This window comes from Herpailurus yagouaroundi, unplaced genomic scaffold, assembly GCF_014898765.1.
Source record: "Herpailurus yagouaroundi ecotype Mexico unplaced genomic scaffold, PumYag 162, whole genome shotgun sequence".
In the NCBI taxonomy this organism is placed as follows: domain Eukaryota; kingdom Metazoa; phylum Chordata; class Mammalia; order Carnivora; family Felidae; genus Herpailurus; species Herpailurus yagouaroundi.
The window spans coordinates 70,990,165-71,011,796 of NW_024412403.1; the positions used below are offsets into that span (position 1 = coordinate 70,990,165).

The following is a 21,632-nucleotide window of genomic DNA, read 5'->3' on the forward strand; positions in this document are numbered from 1 at the left end:
AACTCAAAATCCGTCCATATTTTCCCCAGGTGATAGGCCCTATTTACTGACAGACACTTGTCTTAGTGTTTGCCAAAATGAAAGAACGGTACAGGGCGCCCTGGTGACTCAGTCGATTGAGTGTCCAACTTCAGCTCAGGTCATGATCTCACAGTTGATGAGTTCGAGCCCCACATCCGGCTGGCTGCTGTCAGAGCAGACCCCCCTTCCGATCCTCTGTCCCCCCCCTCTCTCTGCCCCTCCCTAGCTCGCACGCGTGTGCACTCTCTCTCTCAAAAACAAATAATAAACATTTTTTAAAAATGAAGGAAGGGGAATTTGGTCCAAGGCTGAGAACAGATGAATTTGGAATGAAAGCCTAATAGCCCTGAAGTGATGCCAAGAGCAAAAAAACTGGTCAGTGAAAGACATCCTACAAGAAAGAGCAGGTCTTAGGAGGCCAACACTCTGGCTGTCATCAGCTGACCTCCTGACACGTGTCTGGGCAAGCAACTGCCCCTCTCTCACAGCTTCCTCTTACATAAATAGGGGATAGGATCAGATAATTTGTCAGGTCCCTTCTATCTTAGATATGGGAACCTAAGGGAACTTCAGGGGTCTACAGGGAAAAAAAAAAGCTGAAATGGGTTTTGTGCTTTAGGCCTGGTTGGGACATAGGAATTGAGCAGGGAAGGCACTGTTCTTTTTTTTTCTTTTAACATTTATTCATTTTTGAGAGAGAGCGTGAGCAGGAGAGGGGCAGAGAGAGAGGGAGACACAAAATCCAAGCAGGCTCCAGGCTCTGAGCTGTCAGCACAGATCCCGACGCAGGGCTTGAACCCACGCACCGCGAGATCATGACCTGAGCCGAAGTCGGACGCCCAACCTACTGAGCCACCCAGATGCTTCCTGTTCTTAATAAGGTGTAGAGAGTGACTATTTGTGGAAATCACATCTTGACCTTTCTTTACGTGCACAATCCATTTCCAGCCTCAGCACCTTGAAACAGGGGAGGCAGGCCAGTGTGGTTTTCACAATTTCTAGCTTGGAAGTCTTCCTTTTAACCAAAATTGGGAGGGTCCAAAGGCATAGGCTTAGGTCTCCCTCGGGCATCCCATGAGGCCCTGTTTGAAGAGCCCTGGTCTGGAATAGGGAATTGGCTCTTGTTGGGTCCCCGGAGGAAGTACACAGCCTTTTCAACCCCCCACCGGGGCACCACTTAAAACCACGTCAGGATAGGAATACGCGCGTGACAGAGAGTGTCAGGCAAACACAAAGTCTTGTTTAATCTTTACTTTCAATCCCAATCTTTTCCCCTTTCATTACAAAAGTACTAAACAAACACAGACAGAATTGGAAAACTGACATCTGCAACTATGTGCCTTCAGCAGGCATCTCAATAATCCCATCACCAACACCCCTGTGCAAGGACAGACATCAGGCAGATAATTCGCAGTAATCAGAGCTATACCATAAATGCATGATCTTTTTATTTTGTATAAAAATGATCAACACGACAAAAGCCAGAGCGCGTGTTGGTTTTGCACACTCTGATACTCCCAAGATCCTTCTCCTCTGGCCAGGCTGGAGGCTCAGCCTTCCTGGAAGGGAGAGACAATCTAGACCCCCAGCAGCTCACCCGAGTCAGCAAGCTGGATGTGGTGTGGAAAGCTGAGAGTGTCAAAGTCCCAGGCCTTTCCTGGGCTTGGAGGGGTGGCGGCCTGGTGTGGCTATGGCCCAGAAGCCAGGTGGAACTCTGGCTGCCTTCCCGTGCAGGCAATGGGCTCCTGGCCCAGGCTCACAGGAAGGTGTCTTTGCTTGTCCCTCTAGGGAGCTGTGATCCAGTCGAGCAGCTGTCCAGGGCGTATCAGTCTCCGACTTATCGTCAGCCCCCTCTGGCCCTCCTCGGAGGAGCTGTCAGTCCACTGTGCCATTGTAGGGTTTGTTGAACTTGTTAAAGGTGAAATCCACAGTGTGTGTGGAGATGGGCTTTCTGTACAGAGGGTTGGAAGCCTGCAGAACACAGAAGGCAAGAGGACACGTGTGTGTCCATTCATTTGAACACACACTCTCGGGGTCAGAGGCCCTTCCTCAGTCAGTCCCCCCGGGAGGCGGAGCACGCCGGCAGTGGCAGGCCCATCCTGCAGGACCATCCCTGCCTCCACCTGTCATGCCCTGGGAGGGACCCTCCCTGTCTCTAAGATTCCCTCTTTCTCTCTCAGACGGGCTTGGCCAGATGGTCTGTGAAGTTCCTTCCAACTTTAACGAAACTAAGTGGGGATTCAGGGGTGCTGCTCCCTGTGCTGCTCAGTCCTTCAGGAACATGCAATTTGCTTGGGGAGACAAGACTCGCACAAATGGATGCTATCATAGACTCTAACAACTTGAGTTCATTTACTGAGTCTGCAGTCGCTCTAGGACTGTCCAGACTCTTTCTCTGAGGCTGCACCAAGCGCCTCTTCCCTGGAAGAGTCCTGAGCTAGGTCTGGTGTGAGGCTCTACACAGAGCCCCCTGTGCTTCTGGACCGTGAATTCTCACCTTCTAGAATGGGGTGCACACCACCTCTCTTTGATTTCAATGCCAAAGATGTTAGTGGGCCTTAAAGCTTGTCTGACCTCAACCAGATCTCTAAGCTTGACTTTTTTTCTTACTTCCGGCTCCCCACTGGCTTACCATTTCATAGCGGGCCCTGGACCTCTCACTCTGGAACTTGGCAAACTCTCTCCGGTCATGGATGGTGACGAGCAGCTTCCAGATGGCCAGGAGCGCAATCCCAATCAGGAGGATACTGCCAACCACGGCCAGGAGGATGGTCGTGGCGTTGGGGGCAGTTCCACACTCTGGAGGGGACCAGGAGAAACCATGAGCAAAGCCACTAGGATAGCATCCCTACCCCCTCCCCCACAATGTCAGGCCTATCTGGAACGACAGGTGCACCTCTCTTCCTTCCACCTTCTACCAAACACCTTCCCTCTCTTCTCTCTTAGATCCCCATGCTGTTTTTGGGAGACCTGGGGGTGCTGGAAGTTTTCTCCAATGCACACAAAGGGGAAGAGTCAAAGAGGGATGGTGACTGTTCCAAGGCCACATGTAGAAGAGACCCTTGGTGGCCGCACCCCTTTCTCCCAGACGCCATGGTGCACTGTGTGCTCAGCAGCACCTCCCCTTACATGAGTGTACGTGTGCCGGCCTGGCCCATTCTCCGCTCTCCAGACTGGATGTGTCTCAGCCTCCATGTAAATGGTTTCAGAGGCAGACTGGGCAGGCAGGAGGTTTCATGAAGCCGTATCCACAAGGGCTGGGCTGGAGGCCAGCCAACGTTTGTAACCCCAGAGTGTGGCCCTTTGGAGCGAATGTGCTTATTTTCAAAGAACCACAAAGACAGCGCTTGGAAACAAAGCCTCATTCTTACAGGCATGCATCTTGGGCTGGTACCACAGCACTTCCTCTGCCGCTGGCCCAGAGAAGGCGTATTATGTGGTCTGGCTCAATTTGGAAAAACAGTTTGCAAGGCTGTAAATTGAAGGGAGCAAAACCTTTTCTCCTCGCCCCTGTCCCCCTCCAGGGAAGCATAAAAGGGGTCATACTAGAAACCCTAATTACTCCAAAGCAAAAGGCCATTAGTCCCAGGGTCCAAAGCATGAGGCAGAATTATCAATGTCTGCACTAAGGCTTGGCCTCCTCAGTGGCCCAGGAGCTGAGCGTGGCAGTTTAACCCAGAGCCCCGTCTGCCCTTCTTGGACTTCACGGTGGCAAGTGCAGGTGCCCCTCCAGGGCTGTGTGTGTGTGTGTGTGTGTGTGTGTACCCAGATGGCCCGCCCAGCCTTGACCGTCCACCCCCCCCCCCCCCCCCCGCCGCACACCCCCTGCAGAGCCTGTAGTTGCTCACGGCCATCAGCATCAGCTGGGCAGGTGAAATGTGTGCTATGGCCACTTCTACCCCTGTGCTCCGTCTCCTCCAAGATGAGACACTATAACTCCCGTGCCTCCACGCCGTGACCTCCAGAGCTCTGCCCGGCAGTGGGTCCCCAGGTGTACATCATCTTTCTTCCAAACTCCAGGAACTGGGTATGGGTGGCCTTAGATCCCAGTCTTTATAAGGAATTGTGACCCTTGTCTCTCTGGAGTTTGGAAAGCCAGTGAGGACGGAAGGGCGACAAGCCTAGAGCAGGGAAAGGTATCAGAAGCTGAGCTCCCAGGGGGAGCAGAGCCGGCCCTCACCCACCTGGCTCCCTGAGGACTGTCAGGTTGGCCCTCCCGCTGGGGAGCTCTGTGTAGGCGAACATCATGACACAGTCCTTGGCGGTTTTGTAGAAACAAAGCGCAGCCTCTTGGTCATCTTTCACTGGAAGAAAACCAGGTACAAGTGTCCTCTCGGAGCAACCCAGTGTGCTGATGGACAGGGTGGGGAGTCAAGCACCTCAGTTAGGAAAGGGGGTGCAGGGAGGCATGAAGCGGAGGCTGGGCCTTCACAAATGAGTTCGGGTTTCTCACGTGAAGAACGTGGGCCCAGCATGGAATCTGAATTGCTCTGGGAACACGAATCCCCTGAATGGTGAGGAATCCCTGGGGAATGCAAGAGCCCCCCCAGAGTGTTTGCTGGGAGGGATGTGAAACGGAAGAAGGCATTATGCTTGGAGGTGAGGTTGGTAAGTGGAAGTGCCCTGGACATTAAAGGGACACAGAAAAGAAGGAGCCATTCCGATGCCCTTTGGGGCCTGAGAGTTCACAGTTGAGTCCACTTGGCTGAGAGCCAGCTGTAGTGGCCAAGCATCAGCAGCTCTTTGGTAGGGTGTAAAACCAAAAGGACCCAAGGATGACGAGGACGTCTGGACAAGAGTTGGGCACCCGCCGTGGCGCCTCACCCACAGATGCCACGGGCCAGCGCCCGAGGCCAGGGCCGAGCCCAGACCACCCGCTCCACTCTTCTAGGGAGCAGTGCCCACCTGTCCCCACATGCCGTTAACCCAACATGATGGACTCATAACCCCCTGTCCAGATGTCACCTGCACTCCAAGGCTTTTCTGGGGAAGGGTTAGACTGATCTCTAGGAGGAAAAAGGGGCAGGGAAGAGGAAAGCAAAGGGGACATTGTTCCGCAATGGCCAATTGGTCCTGAATTGTGGATTGATGTTGTGGCGTGAAATGCTTTTAGATCTTGCCTTTGTGACCCTGTTGCTCAAAGGAGGGTTTTTTTGGTTGTTTTTGTTCTGTTTTGTTTTGTTTTCAGAGCGAGTGTGAGCAGGGGAGAGGCAGAGAGAGAGGGGGACAGAGAATCCGAAGCGGGCTCTGCATCAAACTCATGAACTGTGAGATCATGACCTGAGCCGAAGTCAGAGGCTCAGCCAACTGAGCCACCCAGGCGCCCCTGCTCAAAGGAGTTTTAACCTGGAACCAGACAAATTAGTGTGGTTATCAGATGGGAAATCCGGGACTTTTTCTCCTAGGCCCCAACCATAAGCCTGGCCTGGGTGAGTGTATGTGTATGAAGAAAGCGGAGAGAAGGAAGGAAGGAGGATAAACAGTGAATCTGAACAGAAAGCTTCTCACTGAGGATTACACGGAGAGGCAGCTGTGCATAACAGCTCAGAGCAAGGGCCTCAGTCAGGGGGCCACAGGAAGGCAGCATCTCCTTCCGACTGTGTGCGCCCAGGCGGTTGGGGCGGGGGAGTGGCGAGCACTGCCCCAGGTCTGCGGGCAGAACTTGCTGTGAGCCAGTCCTGAAGCACCAAGCAGACACGGTGGCAGGAAAATGGCCACGAAACAAGACTCGGTAGGCTCCCGACCGGCTCCCCTGGTCTAACACAAGCCCCGGCACGCAGGAGATGCTCAACGAACAAGTGCAGGCTGAATGCAAGACTCAACATACTCGGGAGCCTCATGTGGCCACAGCGGTCGGTCAGAACCAGGGACGTCTACAGAGGGGGTGAGTCAGGACCAAGAGAGAAGGCAGGGGCTGGGAGCCTGCAGCAGCTGAGGTCAAGGTAGAGGGCAAGGCTGCCAGCAAGGGAGCCTCAGAGGCAGAATCCCTTTCATGGTACACAGTCTTGTTCCCCTCCCGCCCCGCCTCACCATTTTAAATGTATAATTCAGTGGCTTTAGTATATTTACAATGTTGTGTAACTATTCCATCCAATTCCAGAACATGTCCGTCACCCCAAACAGACACCATCTTTGTTAGCGCTCAGCCCCAGTTCTCTTCTCTCCCCAGCCCTGACAACCACCAATCTATTTTCTGTCTCTGTGCTTTTGCGTATTTTGGACATTTCACATACATGGAATCCTACGATATATATCCTTTTCTGTCTGGCTTCTCACACATGGCATAGTACTTACAAGAGTCATCTCTCTTGCAGTGTGCATCAGGACGCCATTCCTTTTTCCACTGTATGGATGTACCACATTTTATTTTTCCATTCATCAGTTCATGTACATTTGGGTCGGTTCTCATTTTTCACTCTCATGAATAACGCTGCTATGAACATTTGTGCACAAGTTTTTGTGTTAACGTGTTTTCAGTTCTCTTGTGTATATACCCGGGAGTGATGTTACTGAATTGTGCGGTAACTCCGTTTAATTTGCGGGGAACTGCCAGACCATTTTCCAAAGTAGATGCACAAATCTACACTACCACCACACTGTATGAGGGTTCTGACATAGGGGCACTTTGATTCGGTGTAATTATAGTGCTCCAGACCACTTCCAAAGCCGGTCACGTGCATACGGGGCTAAGATAAGTGATTTGCATTTAGAAACTCCTCAGCCTGGACAGAAATGGCTGTACTAGTAAAGGGATGGAGGCAGCCCAGAAAGGGTGAAACGCAAAGGTCTGTGCACCTCTGTCTGAGCCACCCTGTGGGTTCCCACTCAGAATGGACTTCTAGCCATTTGTTCAGAGGTAAAGCAAAGGGTTGGATGGATGGAGTCAAACTGGAGAGGTCAGAATGAGAAGAACCCTAAAAGGTGATCTGCCACGAAAGATAACAGAACAAGGAGTGAGCGACAGCAGCAGAAACAGATGCCTGTTGCCGGGGGGACAGTTGGGACAGCACTCAATCCCAGTGCTGGGATCACTGTGCAATCTAGGCCACACGAGACCCCTGCCCCTTCTGATACCTTGCAGCATTATGAGAGCCACACCAGGCTGAGGCCAATGTGGTAAAGACTAGGCAGCCATTCATCAAACAGGGTTTCCCTGCCCCCTGGGCACACGACTTGACTACATTTCCCAGCGACCCTTACATCTAAATGTGTCCAAACAACTGAGTTGGAGTCGTGAGCACCATTTCCAGGCCTGGCCGATAACAGCATCTCACGTGATCCCTCACTGTCTTCCCCATTTGCTGACTGAGTGGAGAGGATTCCAGGGACCTCGAGGAGAATAGAACCTTCAGGTAGAGGGAGCCTGGTTTCCTGAATGACCTTATCAACCAAGGCCTTATCAACCAAAAAGGTCTTCAATGGACTCGCAGTGAGTGACTTATATTTAGTTAAGTCACTGAGACCTGGGATTTGTTTTAGCAGCTAACATGACTTGTCCTAACTAATATACCAACTTCTCTGAGAACCTGGGAGATGTGACTAAGATGGGCTCCAGTGATGGTGCAGAAAGTTATGAACAAGAAGTCTTACACCCCAGAGAGCCCAGGGACCCAACAGTAGTATCCAGGACACTGACGTCATGCTTCTCAACTCCAGACTAGAACCACCCTGCTCCCTACCAGGTGGCCCTGAGAATCGATGGTCTCCACAGAGGAGGAAGCCTCGAGGTGTCTACCACAATACAAAAGGGAACAGTTACCCAGGGCCACTTGGACACACTCACCGATGGTGTCCACCCACGTGATCACCTCATCCTTGCACAGGTTTTGGCAGGTCTGGTTGTCGGCCGGGTCCCCCACGTGAAGTAGCAAGCACTCAACACAGTCTCTTTGGAAAAGAGGCAATAAATGAGGGTGTTAGATGCTGTGCGGTGGTTCCCCACAGGTAACTGAGCTCCCAGGGGTGCACTGCCCACTCTTCTGCTGGGCCTGGGCCCTTGAAGGTTCTACTTCACCCTATCTTCAGATTTTTGGCCTCAGTCAGTGTTTCTGCTGGCCTCTGGTTGCCCAAGGGTTCTTGGAGAAACATGTGAGTTTAGAGGCATGCCTGGTCTACACATCAAGTTGCAGGTTAGAGACTTTCCCATTGTTTTTTAAAAGTAGGTTCCATGGGGCGCCTGGGTGGCGCAGTCGGTTAAGCATCCGACTTCAGCCAGGTCACGATCTCGCGGTCTGTGGGTTCGAGCCCCGCGTCAGGCTCTGGGGTGATGGCTCGGAGCCTGGAACCTGTTTCCGATTCTGTGTCTCCCTCTCTCTCTGCCCCTCCCCCGTTCATGCTCTGTCTCTCTCTGTCCCAAAAATAAATAAACGTTGAAAAAAAAATTAAAAAAAAAAAAAAAAAAGTAGGTTCCACGCTGGGTCTTGAACTCATGATTCTGAGATCAAGACCTGAGCTGAGATCAAGAGTCATCCACTTAACTGACTGGTGCCCCAGAAACCGTTCAATTTCTGATACCAGGAGCCAAACCCATCTTCACTCAGCTGTATCACATGCCTGTGAAGAGTCTGCTCCAAGCAGGAAACTTTGGAGTGATTAAAAAAATGGGGTTCCTGGCCTCATAGAGGGGTCCTCACACCCCCCTGGCCAGTTCTTAATGCTGCCAAATTGCCCCATTTCCCAGGATTCCTACTAGGGGATCACTGCCAGGGCCCTTAACCCTCCCACATATTAGACTCTACAGGAGGCTTTCTAGAAAATACCATCTCTAGGGCCTGACCACACCAATGGGATCCACACCTCTGGGGCAGAGCCCGGGCTTCTGGATTCAGATTCATACAGTGAGGGTTGTGAACCATTGTCCTGGAGCCCTTCTCCCTCCCAGATGGAGCCTGCCTGGAGGGTTCTACCCTCTATGAGTTGGTCTACACTAGACTCTGGTAGAGGCTACAGGGTGGCAGTCTCCTTCCAGGAAAGCCACATTTCAACAGGGGCCTTCTGGAGAAATTGGGTTAGGAGCCAAAAAGTCTCGTTTTGAGCCCCTTCTCCTCCCACCTCAGGTGCACAGTTTAAGTCAGATATTGTGTAAAAATGCTTACGTAAAATGCTCAATTAAGGATCAGTACTCTACTTCCCATAGTCAAACCCAGTTCCAGACAGTCCCCATCTACCTTCACTTTACATCAGTGAGAACAGAATCCCGAGGCTGTGGGGCCAGAGAAGCAAAGCTTTCACAGAAGGTCTGTGACGCCTGCGGTGGTGGGAGAGGGGCCTGACCCCTCTGGGGGACTGTGGGATGGGGGAGCACAAACAGAACCCCAGGGAGGAGCGGGCTGGGCAAGACAACCAGCTGACAGTGAATTCTCAGGGACTTAGTGGGGTGATGGTGCCCGGTGGCGATGGGGGTGGCTGCCCCAGAAGCAGGGGCTTCCTTGAGACTGGGTTAGGGCCGAATCTGTGGGACATAGGTGCTGATACCACAGAGCCACAGTGACCCGGGGGATGGCCACTCTGCTCACCCATAGGCCCATGGGGACCAGTGAGGTTATATGTCCGGAAAGCTCTCTGGCAAAAATGTAGAGGGATGTACAACCACGATGCACGGCCTGAATTACCATCATCTGTTTTTTTTGTTTGTTTGTTTTTTTGTTTTTTTTTTTTTAATTTTTTTTTTCAACGTTTATTTATTTTTGGGACAGAGAGAGACAGAGCATGAACAGGGAAGGGGCAGAGAGAGAGGGAGACACAGAATCGGAAACAGGCTCCAGGCTCTGAGCCATCAGCCCAGAGCCTGACGCGGGGCTCGAACTCACGGACCGCGAGATCGTGACCTGGCTGAAGTCGGACGCTTAACCGACTGCGCCACCCAGGCGTCCCTGATCTGTTTTTTTAATTCCTTGAGATTGAGGCCAGTTACTAGATTTCCAGGGGAGAAACTTCAGGGGAGCAGCAGAACTGGAAGGGAGCTGGAGAGCACTTCAGGCGCCCCCCCTTTGAGGCCAGGGGAGATAGCAGGGCCATGAGACGCTGTGGCCGCTGCTCCAGCACCCAGTGCCCTGCCTCTCGGTAAGCCCCTCCCAAGTCCTCACTTCCCTTTCTGAACGTTGGGGAGGAAAGCAGGCAGGACTTTCTAAGGAATTCAGGGGTGCCTAGGTGGCTCAGTTAGTTGAGCGTTGGACTTTTGATTTTGGCTCAGGTCATGATCTCATGATTCATGAGATCCAGCCCCACATCAGGCTCATGCACTGACAGCTTGGAGCCTACTTGGGACTCTCTCTCTCTCTCTGCCCCTCCCCGGCTTGCGCTCTCTCGCTCTCTCTCAAAATAAACAAGGAAAAAAAAAAAAAGGAATGCAGCTACCCCAGATTTGGCCATAACATCCCACTCTCCTGGAACACTCCATAGAAACATTCTGGAGTTACAAACAAGTTGGTAATGTTTGCATTTCCCCTGAGGCCAGAGTCCCAGAGGCAGACAACTGAGACTTGGCTGCAGGCCAGGAAGGGGCGGTTTAGCTCTGGCCCTTTCTCCGGCCTCTGGGATTAGCACACAGCAAGTGACCACCAAGCTGACCCTCCTCTCAGCGAGGATTCGCCAGCCTTCCAACTGCAACCGTTGTTATTAAACCACATTAAACCACAGGGCCACTTCCAGGAAACGTTCCCTAATTATCCATGTGGATTTATCAGTCTAACTTGTGTGCTCCACATACTGGGTTGAAACTTGTGATATATTGTAGTCATGTGTTAAAATAAGTCTGGCCTTTTAAACAAACAAGTTGCTGAGAGAGACTTTACTCAGAGAGCCTGTTAATTGAAATCAGCTGAGCCTGAGTGTGAACTCACCCAAGGTGAAGGGTATGTTTGGTTAGTTCTAGAAAGTGGAGACTGGCTGTTCTGAAACCCCAAGTGGGGAGGGTGGGGAAGACAAGGCATTCAAAACCTGGTGGTTCTTGGCAAACCAACAAGTAGAAAAACATCACATAAGTCACTTTCAAAGGGAATTTGTTTAAAAAAAAAAAAAAAAAAAAGAAGTTGCAACTAGGCTTTGAAAGAAACAGAGAGCATCAGTGTGGCCCAAAGATGAAAAAGGAATAGTGAGGCTTCCTTATGGCATCTCTTTGCTCTCCTTGTGTCTTTAGTATTGCTTAATGGATAACAAATTATCAGATACTGTTTCTTCTCGGAAATGAATGCTTTAAACATTTAAAGCTATGGTTGTTGTGCCCTTTTGACCTAAAGCTAAGGTTGTCGGGCCTTTTAACTGACCTACGCCAAAACTGCATTGCCTTGCTGCTCGAGGGGAATGGAAGAAGCGGGCTTGATCTACTTTTATTGATTCCATGTGTGTTGTCCTAGCTTGCCCCCCTCCCTCCACTAACCTCGTGTGTCCCAAGGACAGCCCGAAACAGTTCCGCGAGAGGAGCTGGGGGAGCGTGTCCCGCTCCGTCATAAAACGTGGGTGATGGCTGTGATTCCACGCTCACACAGCCCCAGCTACTTGGGCTCCAGATCCAGGAGCCTACCCTCCTCCCCTGGGACGTTGCTATTTGGATTTCTGTTATTTCTCCACTCTTAGCAGGTCTAAAGTGGGTCTGCTTTTCCTCTCCCTCCCTTTCCCGGCTCTTCTCCAATTACACAAAATAAAATCTGGTCCTGTCTATCTTGTCTCTCCATCTACAGCCAGCTTTCAATTACCCACGCCTGGATTATTTGAGGCAAACAGCCAAGTAGGGGTTGTGCCACCCAGAACATTTCTGAGCAAGGACCGACCAGCAGCCAAGGCAGGCTCGGAGAGCATGAACTCCTTTCTTTATCAGCCCAAGCCAGACATGTGGAGGGGAAATCTGCCAAAAGAAAATTGCACAGTTGCGTTCCCCAGCCCAAGAGGAACGACGTCTGTACTATTATTTGTTTCTGATTATCTGTGCCTGTTTCCCTCACGCCGGGCCCCCTAGCGTGGATGACGATGACACAGCTGTTCCTTTAGCAAAATTCAAGAGAAACGGTCACTCATGCCTTCCTGATGGCATAGCTCCTGGATCCCTTTAATTCCCGCCCATTCGCACTCTGGCAGAGGGGGAAGGGCAGAGCTGCGGGGAGGTCAGCGTGGAGAACGTGACCCCGTGGCTGAGTCAGTGGAGGCGCGGTGCCCACTGTCCAGACAATCTCTGCATTCAGCTGCAGTGCAGGGCCAGCGTTCTATTATCTGTATAAATGGAGCAGAAAATTCAAAAGCCATTGTGGTTTGTTTCTGGCATGCCTTATCTAGGTCGAATGCCCTCCTATCCGATCCACGTTCTGATTATGTTTTGTTCCAAGCAACATTTGCCATATGGTGTCCTGTGAAACATTATTTGGGAAATGTTAATGTCGGGGAGGGGATCCAACTTGTTTGAAAAACAGAAGCATACTACATCCCCCTGTGAAATACTCAATAGCACTCAAAAGGCTCTGAGAAGCCACTATTTTGGTACCCAAACCAGTTGAATTTAATTCAGTGATCTGGTAACTTCTAAGTTGGGGAATAGAATAACAGTCTTTTTTGTTGTTGTTCTGTTTTTATTTTCTTACAAAATCCCCAAGGAACCAGTGTTTCAAAGACACTATTTTAATATACAGTTAAAGTCTAGTTAATGCTCGTATGAGTTTTGCTCCCCAGAAAAGGCTGGGCAGTGGAAAATGCGGGAGATGGGGACTAAGAGGTGGGCCGGCTCCAAGGGCTGACGGGCTGAAAGATGGGCCTGGTCTGGGGTGAGAAGCGGGAGTGAGGGTGCCATTACCTCTTGGTGCTGCAGGCATCTGGGCAAGTCGGGCATTTCTCACACGTCTCCCCAAAAGCTCCTGGCTCTGTGCACTGGCACTGCCCACAGACACAGTGCCCACGGTCGCTGCAGATCTGGCCATCCTTGGCCAAGCACGTGCTGATGTCTGTTGAGCAGTTACAGTTGTCCCCAATGTAACCTGCGTGGCACTTGCATTCTCCACAGTGACACTCGCCGTGGCCTAAAGGGACACACACAGCACATCAGCGCCTGCCGGCATGAACACATAACCAACCACCCAGCGTCTGCCTTGCACCAAGACAATGGGGAGCCAATACAACAAGATACTGACTGTGCCCTCCAACTCTGTTTGGGCAGACAGAGAGGGCCTAGAGCCCACATGCTTGCATAGCAGGGGGCCGGGCAGCTTGTGTGGCCCAGCTAGGTCTGGGGCGGTGCTCTAAGTTGGTCCAGAATTTGACCAAGTAACACCACAGGACCATGACCCCAGAGAGTTTCTTCCTGTCTCGGTTGTCATGTGAAGAATGGCCACCAAATATGTCCGCTTCCAAATCCCCAGAGTAAATGTTAACCTCCTGCAGATATGACTAGGTGAAGGATTTTGAAATGGGAGGTTCTCCTGGGTTCTCCAGGTGGGCCCCAATGCCATCACAAGGGTCCCTAGGGGACGAAGACAGAGGGAGACTGGACCACAGTGGTGATGGGACAACAGAAGCAAGATGCTAGCTCCTGCCTTTGAAGATGGAGGAAGAGGCCACAGAGCCAAAGAGTGTGAGGAATGCAGCTCTAGAAGCTGGAGACGGCAAGGACACGGATCCTCCCAAGAGCCTCGGAGGGAGTATGGCCCAGTCAGCCCGGTGACTTTAGCCCAGACCTCCAGAATTCAAGAGAATAAATCCATGTTGTTAAAGGCCACTAACTTTGTGGTAATTTATTACAGCCACGGCGTGCAGTGATGCTGAATTCTGGCTCCGGCCTCAGAGCCGTAGCCCCGAGTGGGATGATTCGGGCACAGGTGCCAAGGTCAGGTCAGCAGTGGCTAATTGAACAGCACTCACTATATACACATCAGGCTTTGCAGCATAAACTTGAGCAGTTTCTACAACGGGGCCATGTGGCAGGGACTGTTCCCTCCCTCACGTCACAGTTGCCGCAGATGAGACACAGAGATGAAGCTGCTTGTTGAAGATCACCTGCCTGTGGTGGAGTCAGGACTCACACCAGGGAGTCTGAACCCCAGCACCTACTGCCTCTCTGGAGGAAAGACAGCAGAATAGGCCCTAACCAGGTGGACAACCAGTGGAAGGTTGCCCTGCTCTCCTTTGTAGGAGGGCGAGGGGCTGGGCATGCCCCTTGCAGGCGTCAAGGGCAGAGGCTCACTGGGCTCAGAGGACAAGTGTCAGCGTGAGCGAATGTGTCGCTCAGGGAAAAAAAAGCATGGAGAGCGCCATCTTCCAAGAGCGCCAAGAGCCTGACAACGGATTCTCGATCCTCTGCACTAACAGAGGCAGAAAGCAGTGCTACGGCACTTAACTTTACAAAATTTCCCTTACACTAACTATTATGACAGCATGCTTTCCTTCCTGATGACATTTTGCTAAGGCTAAGACTAAAAGAACCAAGAATTGGGGCGCCTGGGTGGCTCAGTAGGTTAAGTGTCCTACTTTGGCTCAGATCATGATCTCATAGTTCGTGGGTTTGAGCCCCGTGTTGGGCTCTGTGCTGACAGCTCAGAGCCTGGAGCCTGCTTCAGATTCTGTATCTCTCTCTCTCTCTCTCTCTCTCTCTCTGCCCCTCCCCTGCTCACACTCTGTCTCTCTCTCTCTCTCTCTCTCAAAAATAAACAAACATTAAAAGTAAATTTACAAAAAAGAACCAAGAATCTGTATCATTGTGCAGCCAGTTACATACTAGCAGGAGACCGCAGCAGTGGGGGATGGGCATCAGACAGGTGGAGGCTTTGCATTTTACTCCCACACCTGAGCCAGTTATCCCAGTAGCTAGATCCCAGCACCTTCTGTGAGACCGCCAATGAATGTGACCCACAATTTAGTTCAGGACCTAAGTCCAGAGAGCTTCTTCACTGGCCACTTACTTCCTGCCCCCCCCCCCCCCCCCCCCCCCCCCCGCCTCGTGCTCTGTCGGCTCCTCGGTGCCTAGAATCTGCAGGCAGGAGGAAGGCCATCTGGAGCGACCAAGTCTCCCAACCTTCCCGGGGCCAGACAGCCTCTCTGCTTTTACACCGCGGCTCAGAGCCTCAGCAGATACTGCGCCGGGCGAGAGCCCCCTCCCATTGCCCGGGCAGTGCCGAAGCATATGGCAACCCTCTGGGAAAGGTGAGGAAAGCCAGCAGGAGGCTGGGTGCAGTCTAACTGCCTAGGAGCTGGCATGTGAAGGTGAGGCACAGGAGAGGGCAGCACACCTACTCAAGGGGTACACAAGGTGGGGGCAGGGGGCTGGAGGGCACTGGCAGCAGAGTGCACGGCTCCCACGGGAGGGTGGCTGCAGACCCCTCCTCTAGCCCGGTCTGTGAACAGTGCAGGTTTCAAGGCTTGGCAGGCAGGAAGCCACCCCCCACAGGAAGCCTTCCCGAATGAAATGGATCCAATCTGCACAGCCCCTTCACTCTCCAGCCTCAGGGGCCACACTGGTCAAGAGCCTGTTTCAAATTAAAAATGGGTCACTGTCGAGGGTAATTTCCCCCCGCCCCCCCAACATTTTATTATGAAAGTTTCCAAACCTGCAGCCAAGTTGAAAGGATTGTACAGTGAACATCCATATGCTTGCCACCCACACTCCACCGTTAGCGTGTTACCTGCTGCTCTATCGCACATCCACCCCACCCCCTCCACCGGTCAGTGCAGTTTCCAAAACGCATTTCCAAGTGAGCTGCAGATATGAGTGCACTTCTGGGGAAGGTTTCTAACATAGCTCTGGCACTCCCCCACAGCTTGTATGCCACACTTCCCATAAAGCACGGTCAGTGCCGTATTTACAAGCAGCACGACGGTACCTGGGTCAGAGGGACTGCTTTGCTGGAGACAGCGGGTGCTGTTTTTCTCCCTGCTCTAATTGTGTGTGGCAGCAACATAACATTAGCCAATAACAACCTGGCACCGTATTCCAACGTGCCAACATTCTGGAGAAGAGGCAGGATATCATTTGGTTGAAGACTTGGGTTTCAGGTGAAGTGTGTGTGTGCTGAAGGAAGAACTTGCTCCCCATGGTGACCGGGCATCGAAGTGACAGAACCTGCTTGCTGAGAATGCCGGCGAAGGTACCTGCTGCTCTGTGCTCTCCACCATGACGCCAGATCAGCAACGAGCCTGGCTATGTTGGATACATCTGACACCACACAGGCCCAAGAGCCCCCAAACCCAGCCAGAGGTCAAAGGAGTTGAGTGTGTCCCAGATCTAGGGCTCAGGCAGAGAAAGTTAGGGGTCAAGGGCAGGAGAGGGACAGGACTCCCCACCAGAGACATGAGCCATTCCAGAAAGCCTCCCACGACACCTGAGCAGTGAGGACATGACAAGAAACAATGTGTAAGATAAAGTAGACAGAGCACGGACAGCCCCTGCCCACTTAAGTGGGGTGAGCAAGCAGCTGGGTGCTGAGGGGCTGTGGGACATCGGGAAATCCTTATCCGTGTGGCTTTTGGCCTCAGAAATTTGACAACTCCAAAGTCAAGTCCCAGCAAGTCAAAGCAGGGAAGCCTCCGGGCCTGGTGAAATGGCAGTGACCTGTCAAAGGCTTGCCCTCACTGGCTCCCTGGCTCCCTTGCTGGCCCCAGTTTGTCCGGTGGTTCTTCCACTCTCAAAGACAGCTTGAAGCAGCTACGGCAAAGATGTGGCCTGTGCTCTCATGTCCTCCTCCCCGTCTATGGCACATCACGCCATCTGATCACGGGAGCCTTGGCTTGGTCTCAGGATCCCCCTCAACACAGTACTCCAAGCAGGTTCTACCAACTAGGGGGACTGGCACAGAAGATACAACCATTTGCCATCTTGGTTTAAAGCTTTCAAGCCTCCTTTAGAAAGCATGACCCATACAGGCTTTCAAAAACTGGGTCAGTATGGTTACACTTTACCCTGATCCAAATGTCTCAGATCCTGTAGTTGGGCCTCAACCTGTATGCATGGAGGTTCCCCACATCTTGTGGTCAGCCCTTAGTCTCTCCCAATGCCCTAGCAGGAACACGTTATTAAAATAACAAGGGTCATTTGGCCCTGTCCCAAGGATCAATAATCTACCAATCACCAGTAAAACTAAATGGGGAACTGGGGACATTATTCCGGTTAACAACACCCAGGGGGCCTTAAGCAAGGACTCTTCGGCAAAACACAGCTCCTTTATAATGCTACCCCCAACACCTCGGCAGAGTAAGTCGAATTTAATGATGCCTGTTTAATACCGTGCAGACATAAAAATATTTTCATTGCACATAGGTAGGGATACTGAAAGGCATGCGAAAGCACTTTGTAAGCTGTGACTTGCTACATGTGCAAGTTATTAATAGTACTACCTTTGTTAGAATGATTGATAGCTAAATGGACAGGAAGTTGTAAATGTGTCTATTTATACAGAATTTCAGCTCTACAGAATTCAACAGCTTTCCATCAGCAAAACAGTGCTTGTGTGGGCCGTGGGCCAAGACGTGGCCCCATGCCTCCCTTTATAAAATAGAATATCGGCGATTTAGGGGGAGGGGAGCCCTTAAAGTAGGCTGGGAAGGAGATGCCAGGGACAAGCAGGGGAGAACCAGTGGTTTGGAAGCCCAAAGAGACATGATCGGAAGCCCGAGCAAGCACAAAAAGAGATCAGGAAGTGCAAATCCCAGGTGGCTACTGTGGATTTGCCACAATCGGTAGGGGTGAGGGCAGAATCCAGGGGGCAGTGAGGTGGCTGCAAGCAGGCAGCTCCCACAAGTGGTCTGGAAGTGTGGGAAGAGATGGGGAGGAAGGCAGACAGGATATTCTGAAGATGGGGTAGATTTGTGCCTTCTTCGGACTGCAGACAAAGATTCAGAAGAGAAATGGTTTGGGAGGAAACGGAGAGATGGAGGGAATGGCACGCTCTAAAGAGAAGAGATTACAGCAGAGAAAGAGGCAGAGAGAAAGAGAGGGGACACGCTGAGGGGTGAGGACTGTGGCCAGAGAGCGATGTGCAAGTTTCCAGCTCCAGCCATGTTGAGAGAGGCTGAGAGGCTGCACGGAGCCAAGTTCACGTATGTCCTCCACCATTCACTATGTCACCATGGGCAAGTCCCTAAACCTGTCTGACGATCTGTTTCCTCATCTGTCAATGAGGACAATGCCCTCCTTGTAGAAACGTTGTCAAGAAATACGGTGCTATTGCAGGTAAAGCCCTCACTCAGCATCTGGTGCATGGGGGCGCCCAGGAAATGGGCTAGAATTGCTATGAACCGCCACTGGAGCTGAGCAACAAGGCGCTTGGAGACCGATGCGTTGGACAACTGTCTCAGGGAGATGCAGGGATGGTGGGGCCTGAGGGGGAGGGGGGAGCATGAGGTGGGTCCCAAGGTCTTTGAGGAATGCAGGGATGGCCAGGATGTCAGTAAGGGGGGAGGGAGGGGAGAAAAGTCAAGGTGCACAGCTCAAAGGAGGGGAGGGTGTGGGAGTAGGTGGAAAGCAAACATCCAAGGGGGTCCTGAGGAGCTGGGAGAGTGCCGACCAGGAGGGGCCAGACTCCCAGGCTCCTCCAACTTCCCTCAGGGACCACCAGAAAAGAGAAGGGAGGGGGGGATTTTTGCACAGGCCCAGGATGAAGAGCAGCCTGTTTACCACGGAACATGAGTGGTGGAGAACGGGGTGGGGACACAAGGAAACACTGGGAAAATGAGGCAGTGGTGCGTGGTGAATACGTGGCTTCCAGAATCACAGTGCCTGAGCTGGCCTCCTCAATCTGCCACTTACCAGCAGTTACTAACGTCTAACCCATCTGTATCTTGGTTTCTTCATTTTTTTTTTTTTAATGTTTATTTACTTTTTTTTTTTTTACATTTATTTATTTCTGAGAGAGAGAGAGAGAGACAGAGCACAAGTAGGGGAGGGGCAGAGAGAGAATGAGACACAGAATCCGAAGCAGGCTCCAGGCTCTGAGCTGTCAGTACACAGCCTGATGCGGGGCTTGAACTCACACACTGTGAGATCATGACCTTAGCCGAAGTTGGATGCTCAACCAACTGAGCCACCCAGGCGCCCCAATGTTTATTTACTTTTGAGAGAGACAGACACACAATGCGAGTGGGTTAGGGGCAGAGAGAGAGGGGGTCACAGCCTCCGAAGCAGGCTCCAGGCTCCGAGCTGTCAGCACAGAGCCTGACGCGGGGCTCCAACTCACGAGCTGTGAGATCATGACCTGAGCCGAAGTCGGACGCTCAACCGACTGAACCACCCAGGAGCCCCAGTTTCTTCATTTTTAAATGGGGCTGATACGGGACACCTGGGCGGCTCAGTCGGTTAATCCGACTTTGGCTCGAGTCATGATCTCGCAGTCTGTGAGTTCAAGCCCCGCATCAGGCTCTGTGCTGACAGCTCGGAGCCTGGAGCCTGCTTTGGATTCTGTCTTTCCCTCTCTATGTCTCTCTGTCTCTCAAAAATGAATAAATGTTTTTTTAAAACATTGTTTTTTAAATGGGCTGATATAAATGCCCCCGTCATTGGTTTGCTGTAGGAGTTAATCACTTAACCTGAATAAAGCACTCACTCAGTGTTCGGCATATAGTAAGTGCTCCCTCACTATTGAGGAAGCTCAGAGTAGATCTTGGAGGATCGGAAGAGAAGTACTTTCTGCGAGGTTGGGTCAAAAGCCGCCGGGGTTAAAATCTCCCATGAGGTTATGTATCCATGTCCAGCCTGAAGTGAGCAAACCGTGCAGCTGTTCTGAGGCCTCCAGAGCCTCGGTGGGAAGGCTGATACCACAAAGGCGCCCGAGGCCCTGTGGGGACGCTCCCTGAGGCATGTCAGGCAGCACATAAGCGGTCTAGGAGGGAAGCCACCGCTCCCCCTCACCCCCAAGCTGGACTTGGACTCAGGGCCTGCAGAGGACCCAGATGGCCATGGGGTGACCTCGGAGGAGATGCCTGAGGGCAGTGGGGCAGACCTGAGATGGGCAGAACCGAGAAGTGATTCTCTTCTCCCCATTCTCACCCAGCACAGGAGCAAGGGGTCACAACCAGGCAGACGTCAGACCCTTAGGGCACAAGCCAACTCTCCACAGCTGGTCCCCAAATAGTTTCCATCCAGCTCCGGAACACACTGTGGCTTCCTTCAGCAGCGGCTTCAGGCCCCTCCAGGAGTCCCAAGTCCGGTCCTAGCTCCCAGAAGGCCCAGGAGGGGAGGGAGGACTAAGCCCAGTTCCTGAGACAGGAAGGGCGCTTCCCTCCTCTTTCTCACGGTCCTGCCTCCCTCCCTCCCTCTCCCCACAGTCAGTCCCTCACACAAGCAGTTCCCTTCCTCTCACCTTCCTAGTTTCCTCTCCTCACAGACCCTGCACCCCTTCTCTCAGGGCTCTGCGTCTGCTCCCCAGTCTCCCCTCCTCTCAGAAGAGGCAGCCCTGTAAATAGGAAGTGGTGAAGAGGAAAGAAAAAGAAGGGGCGTGTTCTGAAAATCCCTGCTCATTCGGGTGGCTACTGTGTCACCAAAGTCGGGTCTTGAATTCTCCAACAATTGGCTTAAAAAGAGCAGGAGGCCAACTCAGAACGTTACGTGCCTCCAGTCACCCCTGTCTGTGAGACTCGCGGCCCCGAGGGCTGCCAAGCCAGGGCACCAGGGCAACCGGGGTCAGAGGCCACTGTTCTGCCTCCTTTAACATCAGGGGGGGTGTCTGGAGTCCCCGTTTGGAGCCTGTGGACACACAGCAGAGGGCCCTTGGCACACGTCCTGGCACAAACACAAATCGAGGAGAACAAAACCAGACACGGGCCCGCCTCTCTGTGGCCAAACACATATGCAGGCTTCCAAAGGGCATGGCCTCTCTGTGTGGGGCTCCTGGGCAGGAAGGGGAAATCCCTCATAGGAAGTACTCTTCCTGGTTGGCTGCTGACAAGCAGGTTAGCGTTACATAACAGGCCCTCGTGTCCTCACAGGCCCTGCTCCGCCTGTGCTGCCTGCTATCCTCAGGGTGTCTCTGAGCCTGGTCCCATGGGAATGTGCCCCTCCCGTATCTTATCTTTCCCTTCTGTACACTGACTTGGTTCTAGAAAAAGTACAGAAAGGAGATTTGGGATCTTAGCCTGGCTCCAGGCACTTTAGCAACAACTAAATAAACCTCCAGGGGCAAGAGAGATGTCGTTCTTGACAAGTGTACCTTTGCTCCACAGGCTTTCTGAGGCTGTAAACACAGCATTCTCCTGCCAAGGACCGTCACTGACTGGAGAACTCGCTCTGCAAGGGCGGCTCCCCAACAAAGAAGCATAGCGCTGCCTCGCCCCACACCAAGCCTGGACCTCAGCTCCCTCTGTCCTATCCTTGTCACTCTACTTGAAATGCCTCAGAAAAGCTCAGTTTGGGGACATCCTTTTTCAGCGGTGCTGCTGTGCAATCTCAGCTACCTACCTGCTATCTCGGGGCAGTGGTCCGGTTTTCTCGTCAATGAAAGAGGGATACTGCCTTGTCCCCTGTACAGGATTGGGAAAATTCTTTGTAATGTGCAATAGAGAATGTGTGGTGTACTGCCTCCAAGAGATTTTTAATTTCACTGGGACATCAAGCCACTTTTAAAATCTCTTCACCTAGAGAAACTTCATGGAATACTTACAACAGACTAGGCATTGTTCGAAGCCCTTTACATGGATTATTTCATTAGTGG

General features: G+C 52.1%; 1 protein-coding gene across 3 annotated transcripts in view; it reads right to left on the reverse strand.

Moving 5' to 3' along the window:
• Window positions 1–1,241: 1,241 nt before the first annotated feature.
• ITGB5 (integrin subunit beta 5) overlaps window positions 1,242–21,632 on the reverse strand; it is a 122,935-nt gene continuing 102,544 nt past the window's right edge. For 2 of the 3 annotated variants that reach the window (XM_040484772.1, XM_040484771.1), the window contains 5 exons: window positions 12,800–13,022; window positions 7,805–7,908; window positions 4,206–4,325; window positions 2,654–2,820; window positions 1,242–1,992 (listed from right to left, as the gene is read on the reverse strand). In XM_040484772.1, coding sequence (XP_040340706.1) covers window positions 1,897–1,992; window positions 2,654–2,820; window positions 4,206–4,325; window positions 7,805–7,908; window positions 12,800–13,022 — 710 coding nt within the window. In that variant the 3' untranslated portion in view covers window positions 1,242–1,896. Of the gene's footprint in view, window positions 1,993–2,653; window positions 2,821–2,917; window positions 3,024–4,205; window positions 4,326–7,804; window positions 7,909–12,799; window positions 13,023–21,632 lie in introns of all 3 variants that reach the window. The other variant, XR_005793323.1, reaches the window with a different exon arrangement.